This window comes from Buteo buteo, chromosome 23 (genome assembly GCF_964188355.1).
Source record: "Buteo buteo chromosome 23, bButBut1.hap1.1, whole genome shotgun sequence".
NCBI classification, from domain to species: domain Eukaryota; kingdom Metazoa; phylum Chordata; class Aves; order Accipitriformes; family Accipitridae; genus Buteo; species Buteo buteo.
Window position 1 is genome coordinate 14,753,269 of NC_134193.1, and position 26,799 is coordinate 14,780,067.

Genomic DNA, 26,799 nt, shown 5'->3' on the forward strand with positions numbered 1-26,799 from the left:
AAACCGCCCTCAACATTTTAACCAAGTCCTTTTAAGGCCAAACAATTAGGTAATGGCAGAGCCCACGCTGCTAAAAAGCTCAAAGATAAATGCAACCCCAGTCCTTGCAGAATTACTGGAAGCTGTATTAACGGCATGAAGGAACTGGTAACAGATGATGATTATATATAAAAGGAATAAGAAATCTTTGAGATTTGTGCGGTTCCCTGGTTGAGCTGCTAGGCTCTGACTCTGCTGTGTATTAATTGCTTACAAGGCTGCATGTATATTTTATGCTCAGTACCTGCCTGGAACATTTGTTGGATTTAGCCTTGATTGATGAACCACTGATTATATACTTCTGTGGTCCTCGGCAAATTAATAAACTGTTGACTGGTAAAGATTAACAACATGTCATGATTTGCGAAACGGTGTCCAGAGTAAAGCCGAAGCAAAAACCTAGTGCTAAAATTAGTACACGAATGCTCCCTGAACTCTATAAAAAGGGGATAGCTTAATTAAATTACATCCCGATATTGCCCATAGCATTTACCAAATTGGCAAATTGAGTTCACGGCAGTTCAGCTTTAAAACTAACTGACATCCCTGCAAATTTGCAGCAAATGGCCCCTATCCCTGCTCACACTGGAAGTCCAGCTCACACCCGGCAGACTCCGGGAGCAGGGGCGGGATGAGGCAGGGATGTATTGCCCAGCACAAGGACCGCTGCAGAAGGTGCTGCAAAGTCACATGCCAGGGCTGCGGCGAGCTCCGAAACTCAACACCCATCGCCTGTGACCCCACTCAGTGCCATGGGCATGACCCAGGGCTGGGGGCAGCGCTGCCTGCCCACCCGTTAGGCTTTTTCCCAGACAACAGTCAGAAACACAGGCCGGTGTCCTCCAGACCTCTGTTCGCAACCCTGCCATTGCTGGGGACCTACAAGCAGGTGATGAGTGTAAAATGTCGCGTGAGGTTGGGAGAGCCGGGAGGGATGGAGCCCTGTGCCCCCGGTGTCAGTCCGATGGGAAGCGGGGAGATACGTGGACCAGCTGGAGGGATGCAGCAGCCATCTCCAAACTCCCCCCGGGGAGCTCAGCTCTGCTGTCCTCAGGCTGCAGCTGGGACTGAGGAGCTGGGGGGGCTTCACCCCACGACTGGGGGCTGTGGAGAGGGGCAGAGCAGACTCTTGCTCCTGCAGTGGGGAGAAAAAGGGGTGAAGAGCAGAGGGAGAAAAGACAGGCATCTCTACAACTGTCTCCTGTCCCCACGGGATGCACGGCCCCGGGAGCCTGGCGTGTTGTGGGGGGACGGGGGGGTCCCACGGTCCCCACGCGTCACCCCTCGCCCACGGCTCTCAGGGAGGGGATGCACTCCTGGAGAACGGCTCTGGCTGCTTCTCCTTTCTCCCCCCCGCTGCCTGCTGTACACGGTTCGTTCTCTTTGCAGAAAGCCTCAGTTAGGCATTACAGAAGTGTGGGGGGGGTATTTTCCCTGAGTGACACAGTTTTCAATTTCTGCCTCTCCGTGCGCCAGCGTGGCGAGCGCTAGGCCTGTAATTTATTGACAATTTCTATCTTAATATATCCTGACTTTTAAAAAGAGGCATCTCTTCCCAGCGGCATGGGGCGATCAGAGTCCCGATTGCTTCTGACAGTGGCTGGGAGGCATGTTGGCGTTCAGAGCAAAATAACACCCAAAAAAAGGGGGACCCCCCCCCCCAAAAGACTAGAAAGGCAGCTGCTCCCCGGAAAAGGGAACAAAAGAAAACAACAATGGGAAAAGAAAGGAGGAAAGGGAGAGGAGCGGCAAGGGGGAGATGGCACCAGGCGCCGCCAGTGACACATCAGGCTGTCGTGCTAAATGGCCTTAACAAGCAACTGGAGAAGGGGATAATGAAAATGCCACCCCCGGGACGGCACCACTCCAGCCTGACCTTTCCCGGCTGCCGTGTATAAACATCTTCAATAAATAAAGAGACACTTAACTCCCGCCTCTGCTGAGATGGGAGGGATGGGGCAATGGGGGATCTGCCTGCGGCGAGAGGGAGGGGAAGGGGCAGAGGGGTTTCGGGGGGCTTAGGAGCAGTGAGCGTGTGTTTGCAGGGCAGGTGGAGCGGGTGACAAGCTCTGGACCCCCTCAGGGGTCACCACCCGCTGCCTGGCAGGCAGGGGCTCCTACAACAGACAGACGAGAAGGGATGCTCCAGGTTTCCCCCTGTTTCCCAAGGCTCTGCCCTCGCATCTCCGTACGCCATACCGGACTCGCACAAGCTCTGCGTGCAGGGAATTGGCAAGTTTGCTGTCGGGGGAGATGGGTTAGAGCTGGGAGAGGTGCTGAGCTCTGCTGCTCCCACCTGGAAGAACAGCAAAACCCTCTGTGCATCGATAGCTGGGAACGATTCAGAGCCTCTGCCCCAAACTAGTGGCCTAGGGTCTAAGGGGTCTTCTGGAGGGGGGACTACATAACCTGGGACTCAGTAGATTGTCTGGCAAGACGTGAGCATGTTCAGAAACAAACTGAAACTCTGCAGGCATCAGAGGGGCCCGGAGGGGGAGAGGGTGAGGAGATGCTTCATCTTTCTCCCACGCTGGGAAGGGAGCACAAGGCAGGAGAAAAAGCGAGACTGCTTTCCGCCCGTGCTTTCTTGACAAGCAGGAAAATGACCATCAGCCTCGAGCATTTTTCTTTTGGTCATCTGAGCCCCCGGGCTCCTTCCCTGAGGTCCTTAAGGCATATGTGATTTGCCGTGAAGGCCCCAGGGGTGGGGGGAGTCCACCACCAGCACACACATCCATCCCCTTGGCCACAGCCCCGGAGAGGGATCAGGCAACGTCCCCCTCCGGCTTGTCCCCAAAACAGATGCCAGCCTCAGGGGCCAGCAGCCGCGGTACCTACCACGCAGCCGGTTGAGTCCACCTTGCGGTCTGAAACACATTTGAAGTTGCGGGTACAGCCACCGTTGTTGCGGGAGCAGTCTCGGACTGGCCCGAAGGAGGAGAGCAAGTCATTGATGGTTTCAAAGTAGGTGGACAGCATCGCTTCTTCCCTTGGAGAGAAAAAGCACCGTTAGGGCTGGCAGGGAGCTGGCAGCACATGGCACAGGCAGGGCAATCCACAAAGCAAGCTGCTCTGGCAAAATCATGGCATTTTGATTAGCAAAAGTGAGTAAAAGGAGGCTTCCCAAGAAAATTAAGGCTTTGTGATTACACTGTATAAAATAAATTTGCTGTGTAACTCTGAGATCCTTGATGAAAATGAAGCAGTTATGGAGTTTCAAAGATACTATCAACCATTTTCACGCAAACTAGCAACTAAGAGATACTTTATTAGTAGCCTGGAGTTGTGTGTGAATCCAACCCTATGCTAGACAACAGCAAATCCACAGTAGTGAAACTCCTCCTGGACGTTTCAGAGCTGGGCCAAACCTTCCTGAGCACCCACACCTCATCCGTCACCTGGGGACACTTGCTAATGCTAGAAAGCCATACAAAACTTGCTTCACACTTGCTGGGATGTGGATGCAGAGGCTCATCCCTGCGCTTGGCTCCGTGGGTCGGGGGACCTGGAGCAGGGGATGCCGTGAGGGGTGCAGGCACAGCTCCCTGCTGCACTGCTCCAGCCCCTGACGGCTGTGCAAAGTGCCAGGCACAGCCGCGCTGTGACACCCCTCTCTTGAGCAAGCAAGAAGCATAAATGCCTACAAATTCAACGGCCACGTAAAGCCTTGGGAAGCTCCCAGCCCTGCCTCTCTGAGCTGCGCACACAGCAGATTTTGCCTGTGACAAAGTATTCAGGCACAATTCTGCCGGGTTCCTGCAAAGGGAACACAGATGCTTGTTCAGAGCTTTAAGCATCTCCAAGGTATTTTTCATCTTCAAAGCACATTTTATATATTAACCAATAACTGCAACCCATCTTGGGCAACAGATCCCGTCACCCTCTTCCCGACAGGAGAGCGACTAAGCCATTTACCCAGGGTCACAGAAGTAGTCACTGATGGCGACAGACTTGACTTCCACAGGCTATTTATTAGATCTTTATACCATGGGGACTGCAAATAAACACTGACCCCTCTGCCTCAAAATACCCCCCGAGGCAATGCCGGGAGGCACAGAGGCATTTATTCCCCTTTAGCATCTCCCCTGCTCTCCCATCAGCACCTAAAAAGCCACAGAATGACTCAATGCCCAGTGCTAGTGTCCCTTTTTTTTGGGGGGGGGGGTTAACTTGAAAACCATGTGCTTGGCAATGAAACAGGACTAGAGGAATATATTCAGCAGCCCTTGAAGACCACAGCACTGCTGTCTCGAACTAGCACTGCGTTATCTATCAGCAGAGGGCCCCTGCGCACACACACGCCGTCACACTCACGCACACAGCCCTGCCAACACCAAACGCTCGCAAAAATCATGAGTCAGGCATTAAAAAAAAATAATAATGAGATTGGCATAAAAATGATGAGATTTTAAAAATAAATCAATCACTGGGTGGTGGGGTTTTTTTTCCTCCCTTAAATTTGCCTTCTGCCTTCTGAGCCTTCAGGGCATAATTGAGCCTTTCCCTGAGAACTCAAGGGCTAGAAACTACCCAGAGACCAAACCCAAAGAAATAAAGCCCTATGCAGTATTGAAGTCACGATTTTGTAGTTTCCAGATTTCCAGGCAATCACAGGATTCCAAAAGCTGGAACTTTCAACGAAAAACACCATAAAACCAGCAAGAACTGTTAAATTGGCTTGTCCCCATTCAGACAGAGGTGGAGGACAGATTCTCCGCTACCATGGGTCAGGGCAGATGAGTTACCCCAGTGCCAGGGTAGCTCCATGCCCACCGTGGTGCCTCCAGCTGCACCACCGCCCCACATACCAAATCCATGTCTGCACTGCCCGCTTTCACCCCAATTAATGCTTCCCAATTAACTTCTCCCTCTCGACGATCATGCTTCCGATATTCCCCCTTTCTTGGCCCATCTCCTAGATTTTCCAGCATATTTGGAGCTGAATCTCCCTCTGTCCTTTCTTGGTCATGTTTCAAATATCTTTAGAGGCCCTTTTCTATTAGCACTCTGTTCCCACCAGAATTTGCAGCTCCTCCAAAGTGAGGGAATGAGAAAGGCAGAATATATTAGATCAGGGCACGTATTTCTGCTGGAGAGATGGGGGAGAGAAAGGGCATATTATTTACTAACCAAAACCACTGTTTATTAATGCAGGGAGAATTATTTTTTAAAAAAACCCAACAAACCATGACAACTCCTCCACCGCCCACCCGGAAAGCTCGGCCCCGTCTGGTCCTCCAGAGGGGTTTCTCATTGTAGGTAGACTGCAAGGAGAACCGTACCCCCATCCTCCCTCCTGGCTTTTCCATTTGGCCACCAAACAACCCAACCCTCCTGCAGCTCCCACGTCCCTGGAGGGAGAAGGTGAGGAGCTACAGCTGCCTTCGGTGGTGTAAAGGAGACCCTGGGGCTGGATCCTTGGCCGGGGTAGCTCCGGAGAGCCGGAGTGCTGCCGGGAGAAGCCAGCTCATCCCGCACAGCACCGTGCTCCCGGGCTGGGGCTGGCAGGGGCAGCTCGTCACGCTTTTAATTAAAACCTGGAAGCACAAACCGATCTTCTCCCCTCTGCGGGGTGGAGGACAGGAACGGGAACCTCGCTCTCCGAAATTGTGCCTGGCATAATGGATGACCCCTGACAAAGCACGGGCAGGGGCTGCCGAGCTGGAATGAGCCATTAAATGTATTAAAATATTAACCTTGCTGGAAGGTGGGGCAGCGGAGCCGGAGGGAAGTGTTCAAATGTCACCTGCGAGAGGAGCGGGGTGACAGCGCTGCCTGCAGACGGAGGGAGGCTGCTCGGCCAGATCGCTTCTGCGTCGGCCGTCGTTAGATTAGAGGAGCATCACTTCAACGCGGCGCCCTGACAAGGAGGATGTCAGCAGATGAGAGGGCTGACACGATGCTTGGAGCGAGCTGGGAGCAAACTTTGCTTTCGTCTGAATCCGGAGGGGCCAGCAGAGCCAGGCTTAGTGCAGGCAAGCGCTGCTGAGCCTTTGGCACTGCCAGCCTCAGCGGCTCCTTTTCATTTTGGGGGGTGAAGAGCAATAATTAACCCACCTCCCATAGTGACAATGGGATGGGCAACACGTGGCACGGAGCAGATGACTTTCCACCCGTGCAGCTCTGGGGATGACCCCTGCCCGTCCCTCCCTGCCCGCTGTATTGGACCGCAGCCCCCAGCCCCCAAATGCCAGAGCCGGCCCTGGAGAGCAGGCATGCTGACAAGGCAGGGGACGCTTGAGGAGCGATGGCAGCATCTGGCCACCATTGCACGGTTCCTACCGGGGGCAGCCGTCCCTCCCCACCACCCAGGCATGCCAGATTAGACCAGCCCTGATGGATGAATCACTTTCCCCGCAGTAACGAGCTGCCTACAAAAGAACAGCTCTTTTCTCTTGTTCCCCATCTATCCATATTGAATTTCACTGAGTAACCCCCAGATCCGTTCTGACAAGGCAGGATGGAGAAGACGGGCTCTGCAGTTCATGCCGTGCCCGGAGCACACCAGAGAGCTGGGGGAAGCTGCCAGTGTTCCTGGCCAGACCCAGGCACTGAGGCTGCAGGGACTAGGCAGGGCTCAGCACCTGGTAAACTGGGAGGACGGGGCAATACCCCACTGCCCTGAAGCGGATGCCAGATTCCATCAAAAAGGGCATTTTGGAGCGAGCGACCTAATTTCTGGTGCCAGATTCTTTCTGCAAGCACATGCACATCTATGAACACACACACTTGCTCTTTCTTTAATTCTCCAGCCCTCCCAAAGACACACACAGACGCCCAAATGATACACTAATAAATGAAATGCACTCCCCTCCTTACCAGGACCCACTGATTACATACCCAGCATCAGTAAACCCCACTTTTCTAACAACTTCTGTTGCCACAAATGGTCAGCATGGTGCACAGACTTTGCACAGCTCCTGCAGTGCAGACCACAGCACCCAGCCTCACCCAGCCCCACGCCACCTCCCATCACCCACACTCGCCTCGATTCCCTCAAAAATACTTTTCTCCATCCTCCCCCTTTGTTGCATGCCCTCATTAATGAAGCAGATTCAGTGACAAATATCGCTGGGGGTTATTTATTCATGAAATACCAACACCATGCAATTCTCAAAGCCTCCAAAGCGCTCGTCTCAGAATAAGCTCCTGAGCTTCGCAGTGGCTCTTCTCTCCAGCTCACCCTGGAAGGGGATTAGTGGGTGTTATCCAACTCAGCTGCCCCTTTTTATTGCCTGCTAATGGTTAAAGACTTTGGTGTCTTACAAAGGTAACCATTGCTGAGAAAAACAAAGAAAAGGATGCGAGCTGGGGACTAAGCCAGTGCTGCTCTACCATCTGCTCCCCGAGCTGTGTTTGGAGAAGGATCAGGGGAGAGATTTGGGGTCCATGAGTTTCTAGAGACAGGGCCCACTAGCAGCAAAAGGCATGATGCTGTGTCACCTGCAGCTGCATCCCGAAGGAGGGACTGCTACAGAGCGGGGACCCAAAACCACCCGGCGCAGCCCAGCCAGGATGCCATGTCCAGCACCCTGTGCTGCTTCCTACTGCCATTGGCAAGACCCCATTCAACAGGGAACTTAGGAGCTGAGGCACTTGCAAAAGAGTACAGAGCAATTTACATGCTGATTCTGCATTTTCAGCCCAACAGCTGCTCCTCTGAGCAATTTTGACCAGCTCTGGCCACAAAACTTCTGCTGTGCTGCAAGGCTGGAGAAAGCGCTGGTCTCCTCGCTGCCGAGAGCCCGCCAGAGAGGTGTTTCCCTGTGCAGACTTTGCCCCCTTTTCCCATTATGACCAGCCAGGGGTTAAACCTGGACATCCTCTGCCTTTCACACTTCTTCCCTGGCCCATCAGGTCATCTCACCCAGAGCTAGCTTTACCTGGAGGGACCCTCACCCTCTGCGCCATGGGTGCTCACGTGGGAGCCGTGACTGCTTCCCCCTTCCAGACCACATCACGGCCCTATCCAGCCCCAAAATGTGCCAAGGGTGCAGCTCAAGGTGAGCACCCATCCCTCCGGGGTGGTTTCCAGGAGAAGCTGGATGCCTGCCCTGGGGGGAAAATGCCCCTGAGGAGCCCCCAAACACAGCCCCAGACCTGCAATAGCTCTAGTCCCCATCCCCGTGGTAGGTAGGTTATTGCCTCCCCAGAAAATTCTCTGTCTGAGCATCACCTGGGATCTCACCTAGACCACTCCTGTCTTCCTCCGCTCCTTTCCTCTTCTCCCTCACATCTCTTTTTCCTCCACTAAACCCCTGCTTTCCTCTGCTAATCCGGCCAGCGCTGTAATTATTAGTGAGGCTGCTGAATTCTTCCTCGAGTTTCAGAGTAAACCGCTCAAAGATATTAATGGGATTGGTGGGAGTGGGACCTGCATGAGCCTTTTTGCTGCGCAAATGGTTCTGCCTCTGTTTTGTCTGCAGCCACACGGGCTGGAAACTTCTTTACCAGCCATGAATTGCAAATGCTGGGTGGAAGACAGTGAGCTGGGAAGGGTAGGTGCTCTCAGCTGCGAGCTTGAAATATCAAATTGGAGGGGGAATTATAGACAATAGCAGAAGCGAAATTAACCCAGCCCTTCATCCTCAGCTTTCTGCACTGCAGCGCTTGGGCTTGTTAAGGCTGGGAAGAGCTCAGCATGTTCATACAACGCCCAGCAAAACTCATCACAGAAATGGGCACAAAGGGTCTGCCTGCCTGATCGACAGACGTACCCCAGCTGAGGGTGTACTGCAACACTCATAATCACATTTTTTATAAAAGCATTACATATAACCGATAAAAAACCAAACTGCATCTGCGAAGCCCAGCATTCAGGAGTGAAGCGTTGGGATTTGACCAACACATGGGGCTGGGACCTCGGCTGCAGGCAGACCCCTGGGGACCCCAAGGTACCACCACCCACCGCCCCAGCCCCGCTCTCAGCACGCAGCATCCCCGCTCACCTGCAAAGGCAGAGCCATGCCCTCCCCTGGGACTTTCCCCTCCTGGGGACTCACCACTCAGGACGCCCAGCATCTCATGAACGTTAGTTTATACTCCTAGCTTCTGTACACTGGGTATTATTTTCTTCACACTTAAGATGGGGAGCCAAGGCAACAAGAGATCAGGATCAAAGGTGCTTACCACTGTTGGACGTCCAACTGGAAATGCTTTCAAAGTTATTTTTAGTACTTTTAGCATTTCCCACGCTCATGGTACAATTCCAACTGGGTTTGATTGCACTACAGGCTCAGCTGTTCTGTACAGAGGGCCATGCAGTTAAACACCCAAATAATGATAAACGTGCAATAAATGGTCACCTGAGAAAAGTGGTCTCCAATTTAAAAGCAACAGAATATGTTTTTTCCAGGATTTCAACCCTTTTCTTTTTTATTCTGCCTGCAACAAGAGACCATTCTCTCTACAGCCCTCTCCTGCACCCACTACACCATTTACCACCTCTGCAGCAAATGCAGCAACCACCTCCCCCAGCACCGAACCATGAGCTATCTCCTGAGCAAGTCCATCTGCACGTTGACCAAGCTGGGATGCTCTGGAAAAGTTAATCTCCAGCCCTGGTGTTTGGAGGACCCAACGAGGTGGTGGCAGCTTCTAAGGTGGGGACTTTATAGTCTGAAATTTTGGCACAATTAAGGTCACATCTTCAAGCAGGTTTCTTTAGCGTGGTGCCTGAAGATGTGCGTGCATGCAACGGATTTATTATTTCACGCAGAAAAACTGAGTTTCTGCCCAGCGCACCCACAGACACTTTTCGGCTTAATAGTGCTAGGAGGTTTGAAGAAAAATCACCATCCAGGTCCTAAACTGGGAGAAATCATCCTTACTTGAGTGACGTTGGAGAAGGTACTTCAATGGAGCTACCCTGACATACCACAGCTGATGAGCTGCTTACTATAAATTTTCCGGGTAGTCTCACTTCTTGTGGTAATACTATAATAAACACTTGCAAAAACGCTCTCCCAAAAACCTTGAGGTTGAAAGTGTGAAAAATTCCCTACCACGCTTCAATAATTTGCTAGAGATTCAATAAAACCATCGCTCCGCCAGAGCGTTTTGAAGCTCACCTCGGCAACCAGAAGGGCCAGAAATTTAATTACAGCAAAGCGAAGCAAAAACAAACACACTGGAATAAAAGCGAGCTCGGAAAGCACATCGCACGCAGCGCATGTCCCAGAGCATGCTGGGGCTCGCCAGGACCCCCCACCCCACTGCAGCCCCCTCGGAGGCAACGCAGCTCTGCCGTACGAAGGATGTCACAAATGAGATAAACAGGATAGTTTTAATTCTGAGCATTTTTTCCCATTTCAGGGAAGCATCGTGGTCATGGCTTCAACCCCGCGTGAGCCAAAGGCAAATGCAGGTGGTGCTGGCTCAGTCTCCCGGGCAACCTCAGTGCTGGGAGGTTTAACAAAAGATGCACGAGCCTTAATAGGGATGATAAAGCATGGTCAGTATGCATGCTGGAAATCACAGGTGTCAGCACCTGCTTCACCGTGGCTTGTAATTAATCCCAAATTTGGTGGGTACATAGTACCATCAGGATGCTCCTGTGTGTCAGGCACCTTGACAGCAAAATGTGGGACGGGACGGGATGGGATGGGACAGGATAAGATGGGATGGGACGGGATGGTACAGGGGCTTGGAGCAGAGCAAGTGCCCTCGGTGGGACAGAAAACCCACACTAAGCACCTGGGGACACCAGCCAGGAGGAGAAACAGCACTGCCAAGCATTGTGTCCCACCCCAACCACCCCAGCATGTCACAGCAAAAGGCATGGGCATTGCCCTAGATGCCCACCACCCCGTTCTGCATTTATTTAAGATACAGCTTTCCCAGCCATTTTCAAGGTCCCAGGCTTTACCTTCCTGTTTTATATCTTTTTGGAGCCCCGAGAGCCACATCCTGGCCAGTCGCAGGGGCTCAGCCCTGCCACACTGCACCGCATTTTCCCGCCGCCCCTCATTAGTTTCATCAGGAGCTCATTCTTAAGGCGAGGATGTGACTCTCCCTGTCTCAAAGGTGTCCAGCACTGATAAAACTACTTCCCCCCTTCCATGCAACTGCAGAGCCCCAGCTCCCTGCTGCTATTACCAGAACTGCTCCTAACACCCCAGCTAACGTTTTCAGCTTCAAAGGAATCCATTTCCTTCTGTTGACTATGTCACCAGCCAGAGCCAGACATACCTAATTCAGTTTTATTAACTTTAGTTATTAAGCTATGAAGCACCCAAAGTTACCTAAGGTGAGCCTGACCCATCCCTTTCCCTACACTGCTCCTCCAAACTTCAGCTGTGAAGAAAAACTTCATAATGTGAAATCCAAAAGTTCAAAAAATGGCAGCAAACAAGAAGCACAGGAAAAGTACAGTTTCAACATCTTAAGAGATTAAATAATAAAAAAATGTAGCATTTAGACCACCAGGAACAGAAAGCTCCACCTGGCGCCTCGCGCCACTGCAATTACCAGTAAACACCGTTGGGTGAGGGGTTCTTGGCAGCTCCAAATATTAATAATTTAAACAGTTAATAGTAGTGGAATCTGCTTGTTCAACACAGAATCAGTAGTAGTAGTACATATTAATTGATAGCAATTGCACACTAATTAACTCACAAAGTAATATGTTTATCTAGCAAAATGGATCATACTATTGGCACGGGGTTTATCAGTAAAGGCAGCAACGCATAATTAAAAAATACATAAATGAAATTCACCAAATGATTTCTCTATGCTAATTAATATTTTTATTAGCTCAGTTTGCCCAGCAATTCCTTCCAACGCATCCTCTCAAAATATCATTTTCAAAATAGTGAACTTGTAAATACGTTTCTGGCCTCAATTTACAAATAAAAAGCAACGGAAGGGGTTTTTTATGCTCAGAGCTAACATGGTGATAACAAGGAAGGAAAAAATCTGCACAGAAGGGGAAGTGAGAGACCACAGGGAGAGCTCGTGGCTCACCACGGACGAGCTGCTCTGAGCCGCGCAGACCTTGCTGATGCTGCTGGCAAGACCTTCTGCAGGCTGCCATGAAAGAAGGCATCCAAAAATACTTCTAACACCCCTACCAATTAAACACCGACCCTGGCACTGTGCAGGTGGTGGCCAGGAGTCCCATGGGCTTATCTGGAGGGATGGAGCAGAACACTCCATGCCGTAGGAGGAGAAGTAGTAGGAGGGGTGGCAGCGGGGGGAGAAAGCTGATGTTGTTCAAACCCCTGGTTCTGACCCGAGAACCACGTGTCATGACCAAGGGCAGGGACCCAGGAAGACATGAGAGGCCAGCCTGGTGCCAGATCCTCCACAGGAATCACAGTTCTGCAGGAGCTCGTCAGGGAAGCGGCATGGGCTCTGCTATCATCCCCGCCTTGCTCCTGCAACTGACTGCTTGGATGTAGCCCAGCCTTTCCACCCAAATCCAGAACAGCTGCCAAACACAGTACCCCACAGTTAAATTTACAGGGAGAAAAGCCCTCCGTGGGGGATGCCACATCCAGGCTATCTCTGCCTGGATGGTGGGATCTCCGCCAGCAAAGGGATCCCGCAGAGCATCTGCTTTGCAACGCAGACCCAGACCAAGTCTCCCAGGAAAGCCCTTGTTAGCAGGGCCACAGATACGATGGGCGCTGCAACGCCGGTGAGACATCAAGGTCCATCAGGCATCCCGCAAACGGGAGCCCCTGCCACACAACGCGGGTATGTACAGGTCTGTGTGGGCAGAAGTATAATAAAGGAAATTATAAAGGTTGCAATGTCACATACTCAAAACTTAAGAAAATGTGAGAACTAAGGTTGCCAAGACAACCTTAAGCAGTCTCTGGTAATTATGCACTTTGATGAAGGTGTTGATTGCAAGACCACATACAGGAGGGTTACCTCAAGGACCTCTCTGTCCCCAAACACCAAAGGTGATGGTGCTGAGCTGTAGCCGCGTGCCGCTGGGTGCCTGAAACAGTCCAGAGCTCGGCATTTAGGCATCCCCAAAACCACCCCGGGCACCTACAAACATCTGCAGGCTTTTTGGCACCCTTCAAACAACTTCATCTGCAGCTTCTCAGTATCTTGTTTTCTCGTCGTTGGAGGACACATAGCTCCTACTTTATTGTACTCTATTCAGGCGCTGTTCTGCATGCACAATTACTCAGCTCCTCATGGGTTGCTTATCCTTTGCTCAACACCAAAAAGCAGCAGTATTTCACAACCAATAAGGTGATTAAGCTCCCAATCTCCCTGTTATCATCCCCATTTTACAGACAGGGAGCTAAGGCCCAGGCATGGTAATGTAAAAAACATTCACTACATTACATGCACCAAATTTGAGACATTTAGACTTGATATTTCAGAGTGCTTAGCATTAAATGACACTTCCCCTGCTCAAAGCACAGCTCTCATTGACTTCGGTTGAAGTTTTTACAGCTCCACATTAATGCAGATCATTCCCAGAGCAGGTTCATCGGCTGTGCTGAGTGAGGCAAAGGTGAAAAACTAGGATATGATCATATGGTTAAAGCGGTTTCATAATGCATATGCACAGAGGGGCTGCCTGAAGGCTGCACAGCAAACTGACCCTGGCACCTCCCGGCTTTGGAGTTTTGCAAACTTGGTAACATTTGCTGAGGAGGAGCCTAATCGGGGTTTTATTCTGGGTAGGGAGGAAGGGGAAGACATTCAGTCTGCAAAAAGAGGACATTTTTCAGCAGCAGTGCAGGACGCAGCATCACTCAGCCTTTGGTGGGCAGAGCTCTCCCCGGGGTAAAATCGCCTGGGCAGGCTCCTACCTGCCCACTCACCGTCCTCTTTCCCTCTTGTCCCAGTATAGCCCATTTCTCTCTCCCATTCCCCCAGTTCCCCTTCCCTGCCAGACCTAAACTCGGTATTTTTGGCCAGCTGCTGTCTCCCTCCCTCATGCCCTCGGCCAGCGTTTCAGAGTGGGAATGCTCGGCCGTGCTCAGGCACGGAGGATTGCTGCCGACTCTTGCTGCTAAAAATCAAACAAGACTTCACGCCGTCTGCAGCAATTCAAGTTTTTCAAAAGCACTTTTAAGCTGGCCAAATTAAGGTGGTTCTTTGCCTGTAAAAGAGAGACCCTCCACAAAACGCCCGCCTCAATCCTCTGCAACAGTTTTGCCTGGGGGAGAAAAAGAAATCTTAGAAAAACAAGCAATCGAGCAAAAGCGTAGACAGAAGGCCTGGGATCTCTCACCCTGAATTATTAAAGGCTGAAAACATCATGAGATGGGTCAAGCCACCCCAGTACCAGGCAGTGATTGCAGCCCTGCCTGGGCTTGTTCAAATAAAGCATAGATTCACATAGACTCTATATGGCATGGCGAAAAATGCCATTAATCTCACTGCCATCATGAGCTCTGGGCATCTCCTCTCTACCTTACCCATATCTGCTCCTGACACAGACCCGATCAGACACCGGAGACGAACTGAGCGTCTAGCCACCTTCCCCTTGTCTTTGCCCTTCAAAATAATCAGCCGTCAGTAAACCAAGATTTCAGGTCACTGCTCATTCGCCATCCCAAAGGGATGAGCCTGGGATGAGCTAAAGGATTTTCCCCTTTAAAACAGACATATGTTCTAGCCCAAAAGAGAGCTTGGCTGTGGCGGTTCCCAACTCTCCACAGCTTTCCCGGCCTAGAACTTGGGAATTTGCTTGCTGGTGGGAACTTGGAGGGGCCAGAAAGACAGAGAGGACCTGGAAGGACCCCAGCCCACGTGCCAGCTCCATCCCCTGCTCCTGTGCCCAAGCCCTGGGGGCTGCACAGCCCTCCCAGTGCTGCAGCTCGTCCCCCAGCCCTATGCAGGCAGAAATGTCCCATAGGTGCGGGGGACAGACCCGGTATGGGGTACGGCATGGGGGGCTGCCTCTGCCTTTGGTCATCATGAGCATTTTGCAATGGTGAGCTTGAAAATCCCTGCTTGGGGCTCAGACTTCAGCATCTGCTTAGGCACAAATGAGTCACTGGGGTTTTCCTTCCTTTTTATATCCTTCAAGGGTATTTTGGGCAAGTTTTCTGTTCTAATGGGCTCTTCTGGATCCGACTTTGTAGCAATTCATGAGGGTCACCAGGAAAAATTGGACTTTTCAGGGAAACTGGGAGAGGGAGGGGGTTACCCTTTAGCTCGTTGTTTGCCTGTGCACAGGCACCGGGACCAGTCACATCCCTGATTCGACAACTCTCATTACACAGCGATTGTGGTTTTTTTTCAAGATACATATAAAGTGCTTAGATGCAGTGGCGATAAGCACTTTAGAAATGCCGATAGAATTAGATTAGATAAATAGGAAATGGCCAGGGCTGCTGGATCAGATATCCATGCCCTGATTTTTCACAGATGCTCCTATCGATCCGCTGGGAACAGAGGGCGTTGAGCCCCTGGGAAACTGGGTGCCGGGGATCAGCTGTCTCCGCACAGGTAGGGATAAGCATTGGGACTGGAGATCCCTGCCCCGATGAGACACTTGCTGCAAGACCCATGGAGGAGCGAGCCCCTGAAGACCACAGCAGCTCAGCATCCTCATGTAGCAACACCAGGCTCTGCAATAAAGCTCCATCCAGCTGAACCCCCCCAAAAGCCACACAGCTGGATGACCTTCACCAACCTCTCTGCATCCCAGGGTCACAAGACCCCGTCTACCCGGCCTGCTCACCGCAGACCTGGGGAGCTGGGTGCGTTGCTCCCAGCCACGGCACCGGGTAAGCCAGCATCCCACGGCGTGGGGGTGCGTACGGCTGCACGGAGGGAGGGGCAAGAGCCTGCGAGAAGCAAAACTAGTGCTTTTTGAACAACCAAACCCATAAGCTGTATTTTAGAAAACACCACACACCTGGGTCAGTTACCAGGGATGCATTTATGCATATGTATACATATATGCATAGATTTGCTGCTATATATAGCACCTTCTATCAGCAACCCTCGCTTGCTTTGAAAAAGCCAGGTGAATGTCCGCAGACAGAGGAACTGAGGCACAACTAGATTATTTACAGCTCGTTTCCAGAAGTACTCTTTGAAGTTGGAATCCAATTAATTTTATACCTGGGGAGAGATTTGCATAGGGATTTTCTGTCCATATGGGCAAGTTTTTCAAAAGGACTCGGCTCTTATCTAAGCACCCAATGCAGATTGTGTTTTCCAAGGTGCCCAGCATCCATTAGCAGTTCCTCTGAGTACCGCTGGGTTTGTCACAAGGGCAGCACCCTCCTTGGTAAGCCACCAGCCACCGAGCCCTTCTGAGGACACCACCTCCATGGGTCTGGTCTCCAGGGGTGAGGAGCACCCTGATCTGCTGCTGCCTTTGGTAGGGACCCATCTCACCCCTGCCTGGAGATGTGGCCACCTCAGAGCAAATAATTTCCTACCATGGAGAAAAAGAGGGTTTTCTGCTGGTTTAAATCCCTGAACAAGCTCAGCCCAGGATCAGAGACATGCCACCACTGGCACGGGGAAAATGACGGGCATTGGTGGCTGGGGGAAGGCCAGGGCCATCCTGTGCAGTAGCCACATCCCATTAAATCATCTTGGCTATGACCTAAAACTGCACCCACACTGCCAGGAGGGTTTGTCTTCTATCTCCCCTGCAAAGGTGGGCCACCACTGCAGTAAGCACTGCCCGGACAGACCTCAAAGCAGCCACACGCTGTCCCCAGCTTGCCAACTCTTTGGGGTAGAAGCTGTATTTAGACCTGCACCTGGGGCAACTCTCTTCAATGAACCTTTCCTGATTTGCGGTCTTACGAATACCCTGGCAGAGAGGCAAACGAGCCTTTCCCCATCCCCTTTCACACCCCCGTCACAAACCACGGTCCCCAGGAGCCCACGGCGCGGTGCCTGAAAATCTCTGATCCAGTTGACGGCTGCAAAGCATCGCCTTCAGACTTCTGAGGAAGGGACAGAGCTTCAAAACGCACATGAAACCCCCAGAGGCCAACATTTCACAAACAAACAGCACGCACAGGGAGGGAGCGGGCAGCCCCGGCTGCAGCAACATCTGCCTATAATGAGCTGACCCGCAGGCTTCCTCCCGGCTCTCCAATTCGTGGGGTAATTGCTGTACATTTTTAGCCTTGCCTGCAGCCATAACGTATAGCGAAGGCTGCCGAGCTGTGTCCAGGGCCAGGTGTGTTCAGAAAAAAGGATAATCAGCATTTAAAAAAAAAAAAAAAAAAAAGAGAGAAAAATCTGGCACTGAACTCTGCTGCATCCATTTTTGTTCCTGCTGAACCAAATTGGCTGCCATCAAAGCAAATGGCAGATGAAGAAAACATTGACTTTCTGCTTGGGTCAATAAACAAGATAAATTAAGCGGGGAGTTGAACATGGAACAGGGAACATCATCATTTACCTGAGGAAGAGAGGGGGTTAAAGTCAGAGAGGCTGAAGCAGGGTGCACAGCCGGTATCTCACATAAGGGCGTTTCACTTGGTAGCTCAGCGCAGGAGGCAGGAACCGTGCCGGCTCCACCGAGGCTTGGGACTATGCCGTGGGACTGGGTCTGGTGGGCTTAAAACAGAAGACCCCGGACCCAAATCCTGAGAAATGACTACAGGGGATTGCATTCCTGCAACTAGGCATCTCCTGGTACCGATGGCATTTCCCCCGAGCGGGCGTGCACCCTGCACAGGGCTGAGACCTGACTGCTGCTGGTCCAGAAGTGGCCAGACCAACCCTACCCCAGGTCCCAGAGACACCAAGGATGGGATTCAGCTCATCCATCCCAAGACAACCTGACACACGCACAGGACTGGTCACTTCGGGCTGCCTCCAAACTACCAGGGGAGACTCACTCATTTTGGGGATGATCCCCCTACCCTAAGGTGGTCAAGGATTGCAGCAAGAGCTGATGGTGCCCTGAGGTCCACAGACCAGATCTCTGCTGATTAGAAAAGGCAGCCCGAGGGACTAGCTTAGATGCAGATCTAGGGATGATCTAAACTATTCCTAAGCGCAGTCAAATCAATCCCAGCCTACAGCCCTTGGAACTACTTGCAATAGATGCCAAGGAGAGAAGAAAAAGCCTGCTATTGGCCTTCCTGAGGAAAGGGAAGGTCTTGAGCTCACCTGTAGCATTAGATAGCTAAAACGCCATTTGGGAGACAGACAGAAAGCCTCAACTACGGAAGAAACTCCCTGAACTTTGCACTGTCTTAGACACCACAGATCTACTGTGAGACACAAACCTGCAAAATGCCAAAATCCCAGTGCCCACAACAGGAGTCACTGTCCTTGCTGCGCTGTCCCATCTTGTAGCCTCTTGACATTGTAGCTTCCCTAGCTTCGATCTGCCAAGCTGGGCTATTAATGGGGCGTGTGGGTGGAAATGTAGAGAGCTGAGCAGACTCCCTGGGTTGGTCACTAGTCCCAGGCTCAGGTTTCCAAAGGAGACATCGCTTTGGAAGATCTACCTGCTTATTTTGTTGGGTTATTTTTTTTTATTCACAAGCCTACCCCCTCTGAACAATAACCGACAACCTGAAGCACCTCTAAAGAAGAGATGATGCATTAAACCAATGGCAGCACTGTGTTTACACACACACCCCGATTTCGAAGTTTAACTCGGAGCTCCTCCGGCCTCACTCTGATACCAAGCATCCCAGAACAGATATCCTCCCTTTACCTGTAAACCTTTGCGCTATTGCATTATTAAGCGGAACATAAAGAATACGTGCATTTATTAAAGGCAGAAGAGACTACACCTCCTGGCGGACTCTTCCTTGAGCTCAATTATAGGCACTAAGCGTCTCGCATCAAAGGCGTTTAGAAAAGCTGCGCTACGGCAGAGGTTACAAGGGATGCATCGGGGGCCCGAGCCCACGGGCAACGATGGGAGCTGCAGGCAGGTTCGCATGGGATGGGAGCATCCCTCCCCTTGGGCCAGCCAGATCTCAGCCATCAGGTTCGTTTCAGTTGCCAGTGTCAGGGTGAAGGATATTCAGTTTGAACCACAATTCACAGGAACGCAGGACATGGTCGTCACTGTGCCTGCCTGATTAGATCTGTCAAAACCTATCACGGGGAAGTTTGCCTGGGAGCCCGCTCTCCAGCTGCACATTTAGCAACAGGAGATTGATGACAGGAGAAAAAGGCGGGGGGAGAGGAAAAGACAAGAGGAGCATTTGCACACTGCAGGACCACCCTCCTTCTCCTGCCCATCACATTTCATTCACCACCTTTATTTTAGTGTCTATCTTAATTAAGAAGACTACACGGAAAGGCTTCCATGCCAACCCCAGGTCTTCCCCGAGGGGCCGAGGAGGATGCCCAGAATACAATCTGCTCCCTCTGACAGGCACCAGAGACAGACATGCAGCGATGCGTCCCCCCACGGTCCCACCCCACCACGAACCCCACAAACCACCTCTGCCAGGGCAGGGAGCGATGGATGAAGATCTCCTGACGGGTGCCAGAAGCATCCATCAGAGCCCATGGCAGCCCGTGCCTCTGGGTAGACAGGGGAGCTGTGAGAATCGCGTGGGCTCTCAGAGGAGGAGGCAGGGGGTGAGGGATGGCTGAGCCCACCCCGACACCGTGGCTCCTTTTCACGGGGTGACCTCTCCACCTGACTTCACACTGCAGCTGCACAGAGCGCGGTGCCGACCCGGTGCTGTGTGCAAGGAAAGACGAGGGCTACCCAAAGCCTCTCACACAAACACTTTCCCAGAATACAGGCCAACGCTCCTCTTTCATTACACACACAAGGGCCAAAACATTGATTTTTCAGCCCATAGGCAGCAGCAGAAGCAAGCCTCTGCAAATGTGACCCTTGGAAAAAGATTCAAGTAGGAGGTTTGTGGAGGCAGAGGTCACTGGAGAGGCAAACCTGGGTATTTACAAGCAAGAAAACAGTCAGATGTATTTTAACCATTTCACCCAAACAGGCTTCTCCACATGTACTTGCAAGAAGCGGGGATCATAGCAAAGACTGAGCTTAACTTGTTTCGCCAAGTTTTTCTCTCGATGGAAGGAGCACCGCAGAGCTGAAACACTGCCCGATTGCTGGCCCGAAGGCAATGAACTTTCTTCCAGCATTTGGCATAATTCATATTAAAAGACTCAAATTCAGCTTCAGCAATATTCACCTCTATCTATCCAAACCCAAACTTGGTTTAAAGAAATGAAGATGACCTCAAAACTCCTGAGGGTCTGCTCTGCCACAGCCGACGAGCAGAGAGCGTTCCCAGGAATAAAAGCCCCGAGCGGGAGCTGGCATTTCAGGATCGGCTGCAGACTTGGATGGTGAATTACCGCACGACCGTGGGCAACTCGCAGGATGTGTCAACGCTCCAGACTCCTCATCTGTAAAACGGGGACAACCACAGCTACCTACCTCCCACCGTGGCATGCAGTTAATTAATGCTCCTTCGAGTTGTGAAGATTAAAAGCGGCATATAACTCCAAAATAGTGGTTTATTATTATTATGAATGAAGCCTCCACTTGTTCCATCAGAGTGCACCTTAAAGCAGTGCTACTGTAGACACTGTGAATTGTTTCCAGCAGCTGTACTACTGCTGGCGTTCACAGGAGTTTGACTGTAGACTTGCTAGTAAGAGCTTTGAACACGCTAGGGAAGAAGAAAGAGAGGGAGAGCAAACAAATAGAAATTCCACCGCATTTTGTGCTTAGCACCTGGAGACAATGCTCCCACCCTCCTGGGGCCTGGAACAAAACAAACCAGAGACAACAGCATCTCTTCACCTCCCATTCTTGCCTGGGCTTTACCTTCACGGGCTGCTGTAGCCCTGCATGCATAACGTCAGGACAGGTCATACTGCAAGGGCACTTAAACAGCACATTCAGATCATGCAGCCACTTTAGGAAGCGATTAATATATCGTCTGTATTTGACAGGTGGGAGAAATGTAGCGCAAAACACTGAAATCACCTGCTTACAGGCACGCAGCAAGCTGGGGGCAGAACAGCATGCCCGAACTATGCAAAGGCACGGACAGCCCCCCTGCTCTGGCTGGGGCGGTGCCAGCTGTGCCCAGCTGTTGGCACCATCCAACCCGTGTGCCCATCCTCCCAGGTGCGCTGGTGGGAGGGACAGGGGGAGCACTCCTCACCCAGCCTCCCCGGGGGGGCTCTCCGACCCTGCAAGCCCTCCTTACCCTGCCACGAGCATCAAATCCAGTGGGGCAGGTCCAGAGTCCCCAGTGCCAACCATAACCCCCGTGCTGTACGCAGGCTCAGTCCCTCTCCTGCCACCGATGGTTTTGAGTTGGTAACACCGGAGCAAAAGAAAGTTCAGATCCTGGCTCAAGTACTTCAGGTAAATCACCTTTTTGTACCTGCGTTTCCTGCGTTATTTAACAAAAGGCCAACGTGATCTCCTTTGTCCACCTTGCAGCTCTTTAGCCTGCATCTCCCCAAGGCAGAACCCCCTCCTTTGATGCCTATGCAGCACCTGGCACTCTGCTTTCCCGACCCTGCAGCCAGCCTCTCCGTGCCCTGGCAATGCAACCGAACCCAGCGGAGCAGCTTGCGGCTCTCCATCCCTCCAGCATTGCCGCTCCTTGTCTCCAGCCCACCTCCACTGTGCCCGGTGAAGGACTCGGATGCCTGCAGCACACGGTGGCCACACCACTCCCGATAGGTACCTTTCATGTTTAATTCAGAGCCTAGTTTAGTTAATCTATTTTTTAATAATTCATCCCTTCCACCTTAATTTTGGTAGTTGTTGAAAATCCCTAATAAAACATTTAGGGGCTCTTTTACTGAAGCAATGGCATGATTTACTTGATGGAATCCAGTCTTTGATGTCCTGTCTTAATTCCCTCCCTCCCACCGTGCCTCAATCCTGTTTATCACTGTGCCGGAGGTAAGAGGTTCTTGTCGAATTTTGTAGCACTTAGACGCTTGGTCAGCGTTAATAATTCAGCTGCCCCGAACGGCTTGGACAAATCATGTAGCACACCAGCCTCTTCCTTTTATCAACAGCTCCCTCTGCCACTGCGGATCCAGGCATCGGCCGGGAGCGGTGCAGAGGGACCAGGCGGAGCATCCCTACCAACGCGGGTCAGAAGCGCGAGCAAAATATCGCAGGTGCCAACTATGTTGTTGAAAGAATATACACCCTTTTACAACGCTTATATTTCATTCTCTACTGCCAGAATGGAGAAACATGCTGGGTTTTTGCATCCGTAATTGGGGAAGAACAGATGGTGGAGGCACAGTTGGAAGTAATACAGCCATTAAAATAATCTATACTGCTTGTAATTCTCCAACATGTGAGAAAGAAGAGGGCCTGCCTTCGCCCGAGTGCCCACCCGGGCTGCAATATGGGTGGGAACATTTTTTTTGCAGTTGTTGGGATATTGAGGTGTTTTGGTGGGTTTGATGGGTTTTACCATTTCCTTTCTCCCGGGATTCTCCTCTTGAAGCAATTTGAGGAGCCAACAGCTGAACCAGAGCTGCTTCCACTGGGTATTTATTTGACTCCCGTGTGCCATGCATGGCACATTTTTACCCCAAATCACCCAGTTAAAGTAATTGCTAGCTTTACACCTATCTTAACGATATAAGAACAGCAGCAGAAAATCCCAAGCACTTCAGGCAGGTAGGGGTATCTCTGTAGTTAACTTAAATTTCAAATGGGGGTGATGGGAGAAAGAATTAATGCAAAAAACCTCCCACTGATTCATGAAAATTGAAACTTCTCAGGGAAACGCACAGGCTTTGCCATCACCTCTGTCACTTACAAATCTCGAGAACAAGAAAATGTAAAATCAGAGTAAGAAAATTGCCCAGAAAAGCCCAGACATTTAGCCAATATATGGAAATTTATGTCCACACTCTGCATGATTTAGGCCATGGTTTCAGAGATCTCTGTGCCCTCCAAACACTCCAGCCACCATGTTTGGTACCTCTTGATGGGTGAGGGTTTTTCTCTGGGATTTGGTTACTGCTTTGTATCGGTTCGTTTTTCTATACAGACATACTATAGAAAAGGTCCTACTTCAATACAAAATGGAGAAAATGTCTGAAATCTCAAAAAAACACATTGGAAGGAGTAATCCTTTCCCACTCAGACCCAGAGGCCAGTATCCCCATCCTGATTTATGGGGGGAGAGAAGGAAAGGGAATCACAGCAGCATCCTCTGGCCAGGAACACAAGCACCTGCATCCCTTGGGCACCATGCTTCCCACAAACACCTCCCCGGGCTGGACACAATGATTTTCTCAGACAGAAACCTCTCCATTGGGCTTAAAATCTTCACTGCAATCACGCAAACAAGTACCTCTCCAAATCCTTACCCTCTGCCCTGAACACACAGGAGCCAGCAGGACGTTACCTTGACAGCTAGCTTTGCTTTATGGAGCTGTAAATATAATTTTTAATAGGCTAGCAGCAAGCAAGATGTGTTTTCAGGCTCGACAACACCCAAAATTAACTGTGATTCATTTCAAAAGGGGCGAAGGGGTGGAGGAAGGGGGAATGCGAGCCCGAAACCCACAGAATATAAAAGCCTAGAAAGAAACTGCCAAAAAGCCCCTGCATAGCTGCCTTCTGGCTCTCTGAAAGAGATTAAAAACCTGAGCAGCATCAGGCTGAAGCAGACGTCACAGAGGCCACCCTGGGCCATGCTCATGCTCAGATAAGACTCTTTCTTATTATTATTTTCCCAGAGACGACCCAGCCTTTGCCAACGCATAGCTCTGCCCCTCTCCTCACATCACCCGGCACGACGGGTTTATCTAAACCGAGGAGAGAAGACGTGAGATGCCAGCGCCTGAGGTGACCGGGGGCTCCCCCCGCATGGTCCCTGGGGACCTCGGCGGGATCCTGCCATGAACGTCAGCATCTCATCCTCCTTCAGCATCTCATCTGCCTTTGTGTGCCAGAGCATTAAGCCTGACGCGCCTTCGTTAGCCTCAGCGCTGCTCTCCGACACCTAATTTGACTAACCCTTTAGTGACTAATTTAATTACCCCGGCCCACAAACTGACAGACAGCTGTTAAAAATGGTTATTGCATTATTAATACGCTCCAGTAATTTCCCATTAAAACTATACTGTTAATAATTTTTTTCCCTGTATTTCTTCCCTCTTAATTAGTCTATTTAAAACTTTGAAGGAATATTCTCTTTATGGTAAATGGGAGCGTCGAGCAAATTACATTTTTGATTGAATACTTCTGTGATAGGCCAGCAAATAAGACCGTTGAGTTGTTAATTATTGTCAGAGTTTCACACGATGCCTGCTAATGAGGCAGTCAATCTTCTCTGCCATTCCTAGAATATTAATGGAGACCGTTGGTATTGATTTTGTCACCAGGAGAAAGCAGGAACCCCTCCTTCTCGGGTGGCTCCAGGGAGGGCAAGGGGGGCTCTGCACTGGGAAGGGACATGGAGGGGACCAGAGACCTTTGGGATGGGCTGAGCCAAAGAGGCCTTGGAGCTGGTTGAAGCTCAGGAAGCTCTTGGGTGTGCCAACGGCAGCTGGCACGGCTCATGGACGCGGTGGGGGAGTTGGCGCATCCCCACGGGGGTCACCCCCCTCGACAGGCGTCAACGCACAACAGCCGCAGCCAGGCAGGACAGGCAGCAGGGGGGTGTCAGCTCCTGCCAGACACGCTGGTCCCTGTCCCCTCTCTCTGTGTCTATCTGTTGACTCTGAAGTGTATCAGATTCACCTCTTATCTTTCTGCGATAAGGGAATTTGTATTTTTTTTTTTTTTTTAAGGAAAGGGAAATACCTGATCTGTCTGGACTTCAACAGATAACTTGATAGAGTGATGCAGGGAAATTATTAGCAAAGCAACCGTGGATAAGGATTGACATGAAACTGCGAGTTGGCTTAGAGACTGTACAAAAGCAGCCTTTGAGTTGTGCTAAAAGATGCAACAGGGAGCTTTCAGTACCATTTCTCAAGCCCTTTAGGGATTGATTCTATTTGATATTTGCGCTAGTCCTCTCATCAGAGGATGGAGGAGTTTGGCAGCAAAGTCTGCCAGTGTCAGTCATAGGACTTGAATACTCTTCCCACCAGGCTGCTGTTGCCCAGCTCAGAGAGCAAGAGCAAGTCTTGCGGGGCCATGCCCAGCACAATCCCCAATGCCAAAGCCATCTCCCTGCAAACAGTGTCTTGGCCAAGCCAGAGGTAGTCCTACTAAAAAAAAAGTCCTGATTTTGTAACAGGGGAACCAAGACAGAGAGAGGCAGCAGCCACCCAAGGAGGTGTATGGGGCTGTGACTGACGTCCCAGCTGCCCCGTTAATGCCACCTCCCTGGGCAGGCAGGGAGCCACACTTCCCTGAGAGAGGGGTTGCATGCACATGCATGCAATTAAAAGATGTCTGTTTCAGCCCCCCAAAGCAAGGATGAGCGCACACACAAACTGTTCCACTTGAGCTGCAGAGGCTGTTCAAGTGGCAGAGTCCCCCCGCACAAGCGTGTCCTCCTCTGCTTTCTGCGGCCACATCATCTCCTGCAAGAAAACGCAGCCCTTCCCAGAGCAGCAGCATTTCTACTGCTGCAGGTGAAAAATCCCTTGCTGCGAGACGCGCAGGGCAGACAGCAGCACGCTGCGTGGTCGCGCTGGCGTGTGGTGGCAGGAGGGACCGCAGCAGCTCCTGGCAGCGTCAGAGCTGTGGCAGAGGATGTGGGACTGACTTTGCTGGGATGCTGTGGCACCACATCAGAGCAGAGATTTGGATTTCCTAAGTAGGATGCCCAGCACTTGGCGCCGTGTTTTATTTCTGTAGCTTTGCTCCGAGGAAGTGCCTGTGTGGGCACCTGACCGGGAGACCAGCAGGATCAGTGCTGCACACAGAGATGCTGTGCTGGCCCTGCAAAGCAGCTCAGCTCCCTCTAAACTGTTTGAGCTGTCCCAGTCCGAACCTTCCCCAGCCCCGCTCCCACTGGGAAAGCCAGGAGAGACCAGATGAACCTTGCAAAGCTCAGAAAACCCATTATAGCAGGCGATGTGCGGACATAGGTCAGACTGTCACAGCTGCCGTGGAGAGGCTGAAGCTTAAGGACTTCGCTCCAGCTACCTGCTGCAGCTACTCCAGTTGGGCTTTGCACAGCCAAACCCACATGCTCCCCAAAACTGAGATTATTTTGGGCTATGCCAGGAACACCCTCCGTCTGCCTGACCAGGTGCTGCAAGGAAAGGGTGGGAGGGGAGGGGGGTGGGTTGGAGCATCTGTGGGGTGCTCCCAGCTCTCTGCATGCCCTGTCATCCCCAGCTGCACACTTGGAATGACACCAAGAGACAGGGACAGACTGAGGACAACGGCCTCCGCAGGAACAGCCGCCCATCCGCGCTGGAAGCTGCGGTGGGGTCGGGACCACCAGTCCCGCAGCAAAGGGACGGCAAAGCTGCTGTTGCCTCCCCACTTCTGCCTGCAACCTGAGCACACACGGTGCTCTCCAAGCAGGCTGCTAAAATACTGGGGAGCCAGATGTTTAGCAGGAAATCTTTTCATGCTCCCTTAAACCCCTGCAAAGCCCCAGCTGGTGAATCCAAAAGGCACAGAACAACCGGGGCTTCTCCCTGCACCGCTCACTGGATTTCCACTCAATCCCACCCATTTCTTGTCCCCTTTCGAGGCCAGGCGAGGGGATGGCAGGGATTTCTGTGGTTTCTTTTCCACCCTGGAGCTGGGCAGCAGATTAGCATGGCTGCCCCCCAAATACAGGCAGCATCCCCCAACCCGGTCACCCCTGCTGCTTCTGAGCCCATCTGCTGCCCACATGGGCTTCAATAAAAGGAGAGGTTTCCATTTATAATTAATTGCCTGTGATG

General features: G+C 51.4%; 1 protein-coding gene across 1 annotated transcript in view; it reads right to left on the reverse strand.

The window, feature by feature from the left end:
- ASTN2 (astrotactin 2) overlaps nucleotides 1-26,799 on the reverse strand; it is a 360,290-nt gene that overhangs the window by 163,013 nt on the left and 170,478 nt on the right. Inside the window, exon 11 of the mRNA XM_075056199.1 lies at nucleotides 2,878-3,028. Coding sequence (XP_074912300.1) covers nucleotides 2,878-3,028 — 151 coding nt within the window. The remainder of the gene's footprint in view (nucleotides 1-2,877; nucleotides 3,029-26,799) is intronic.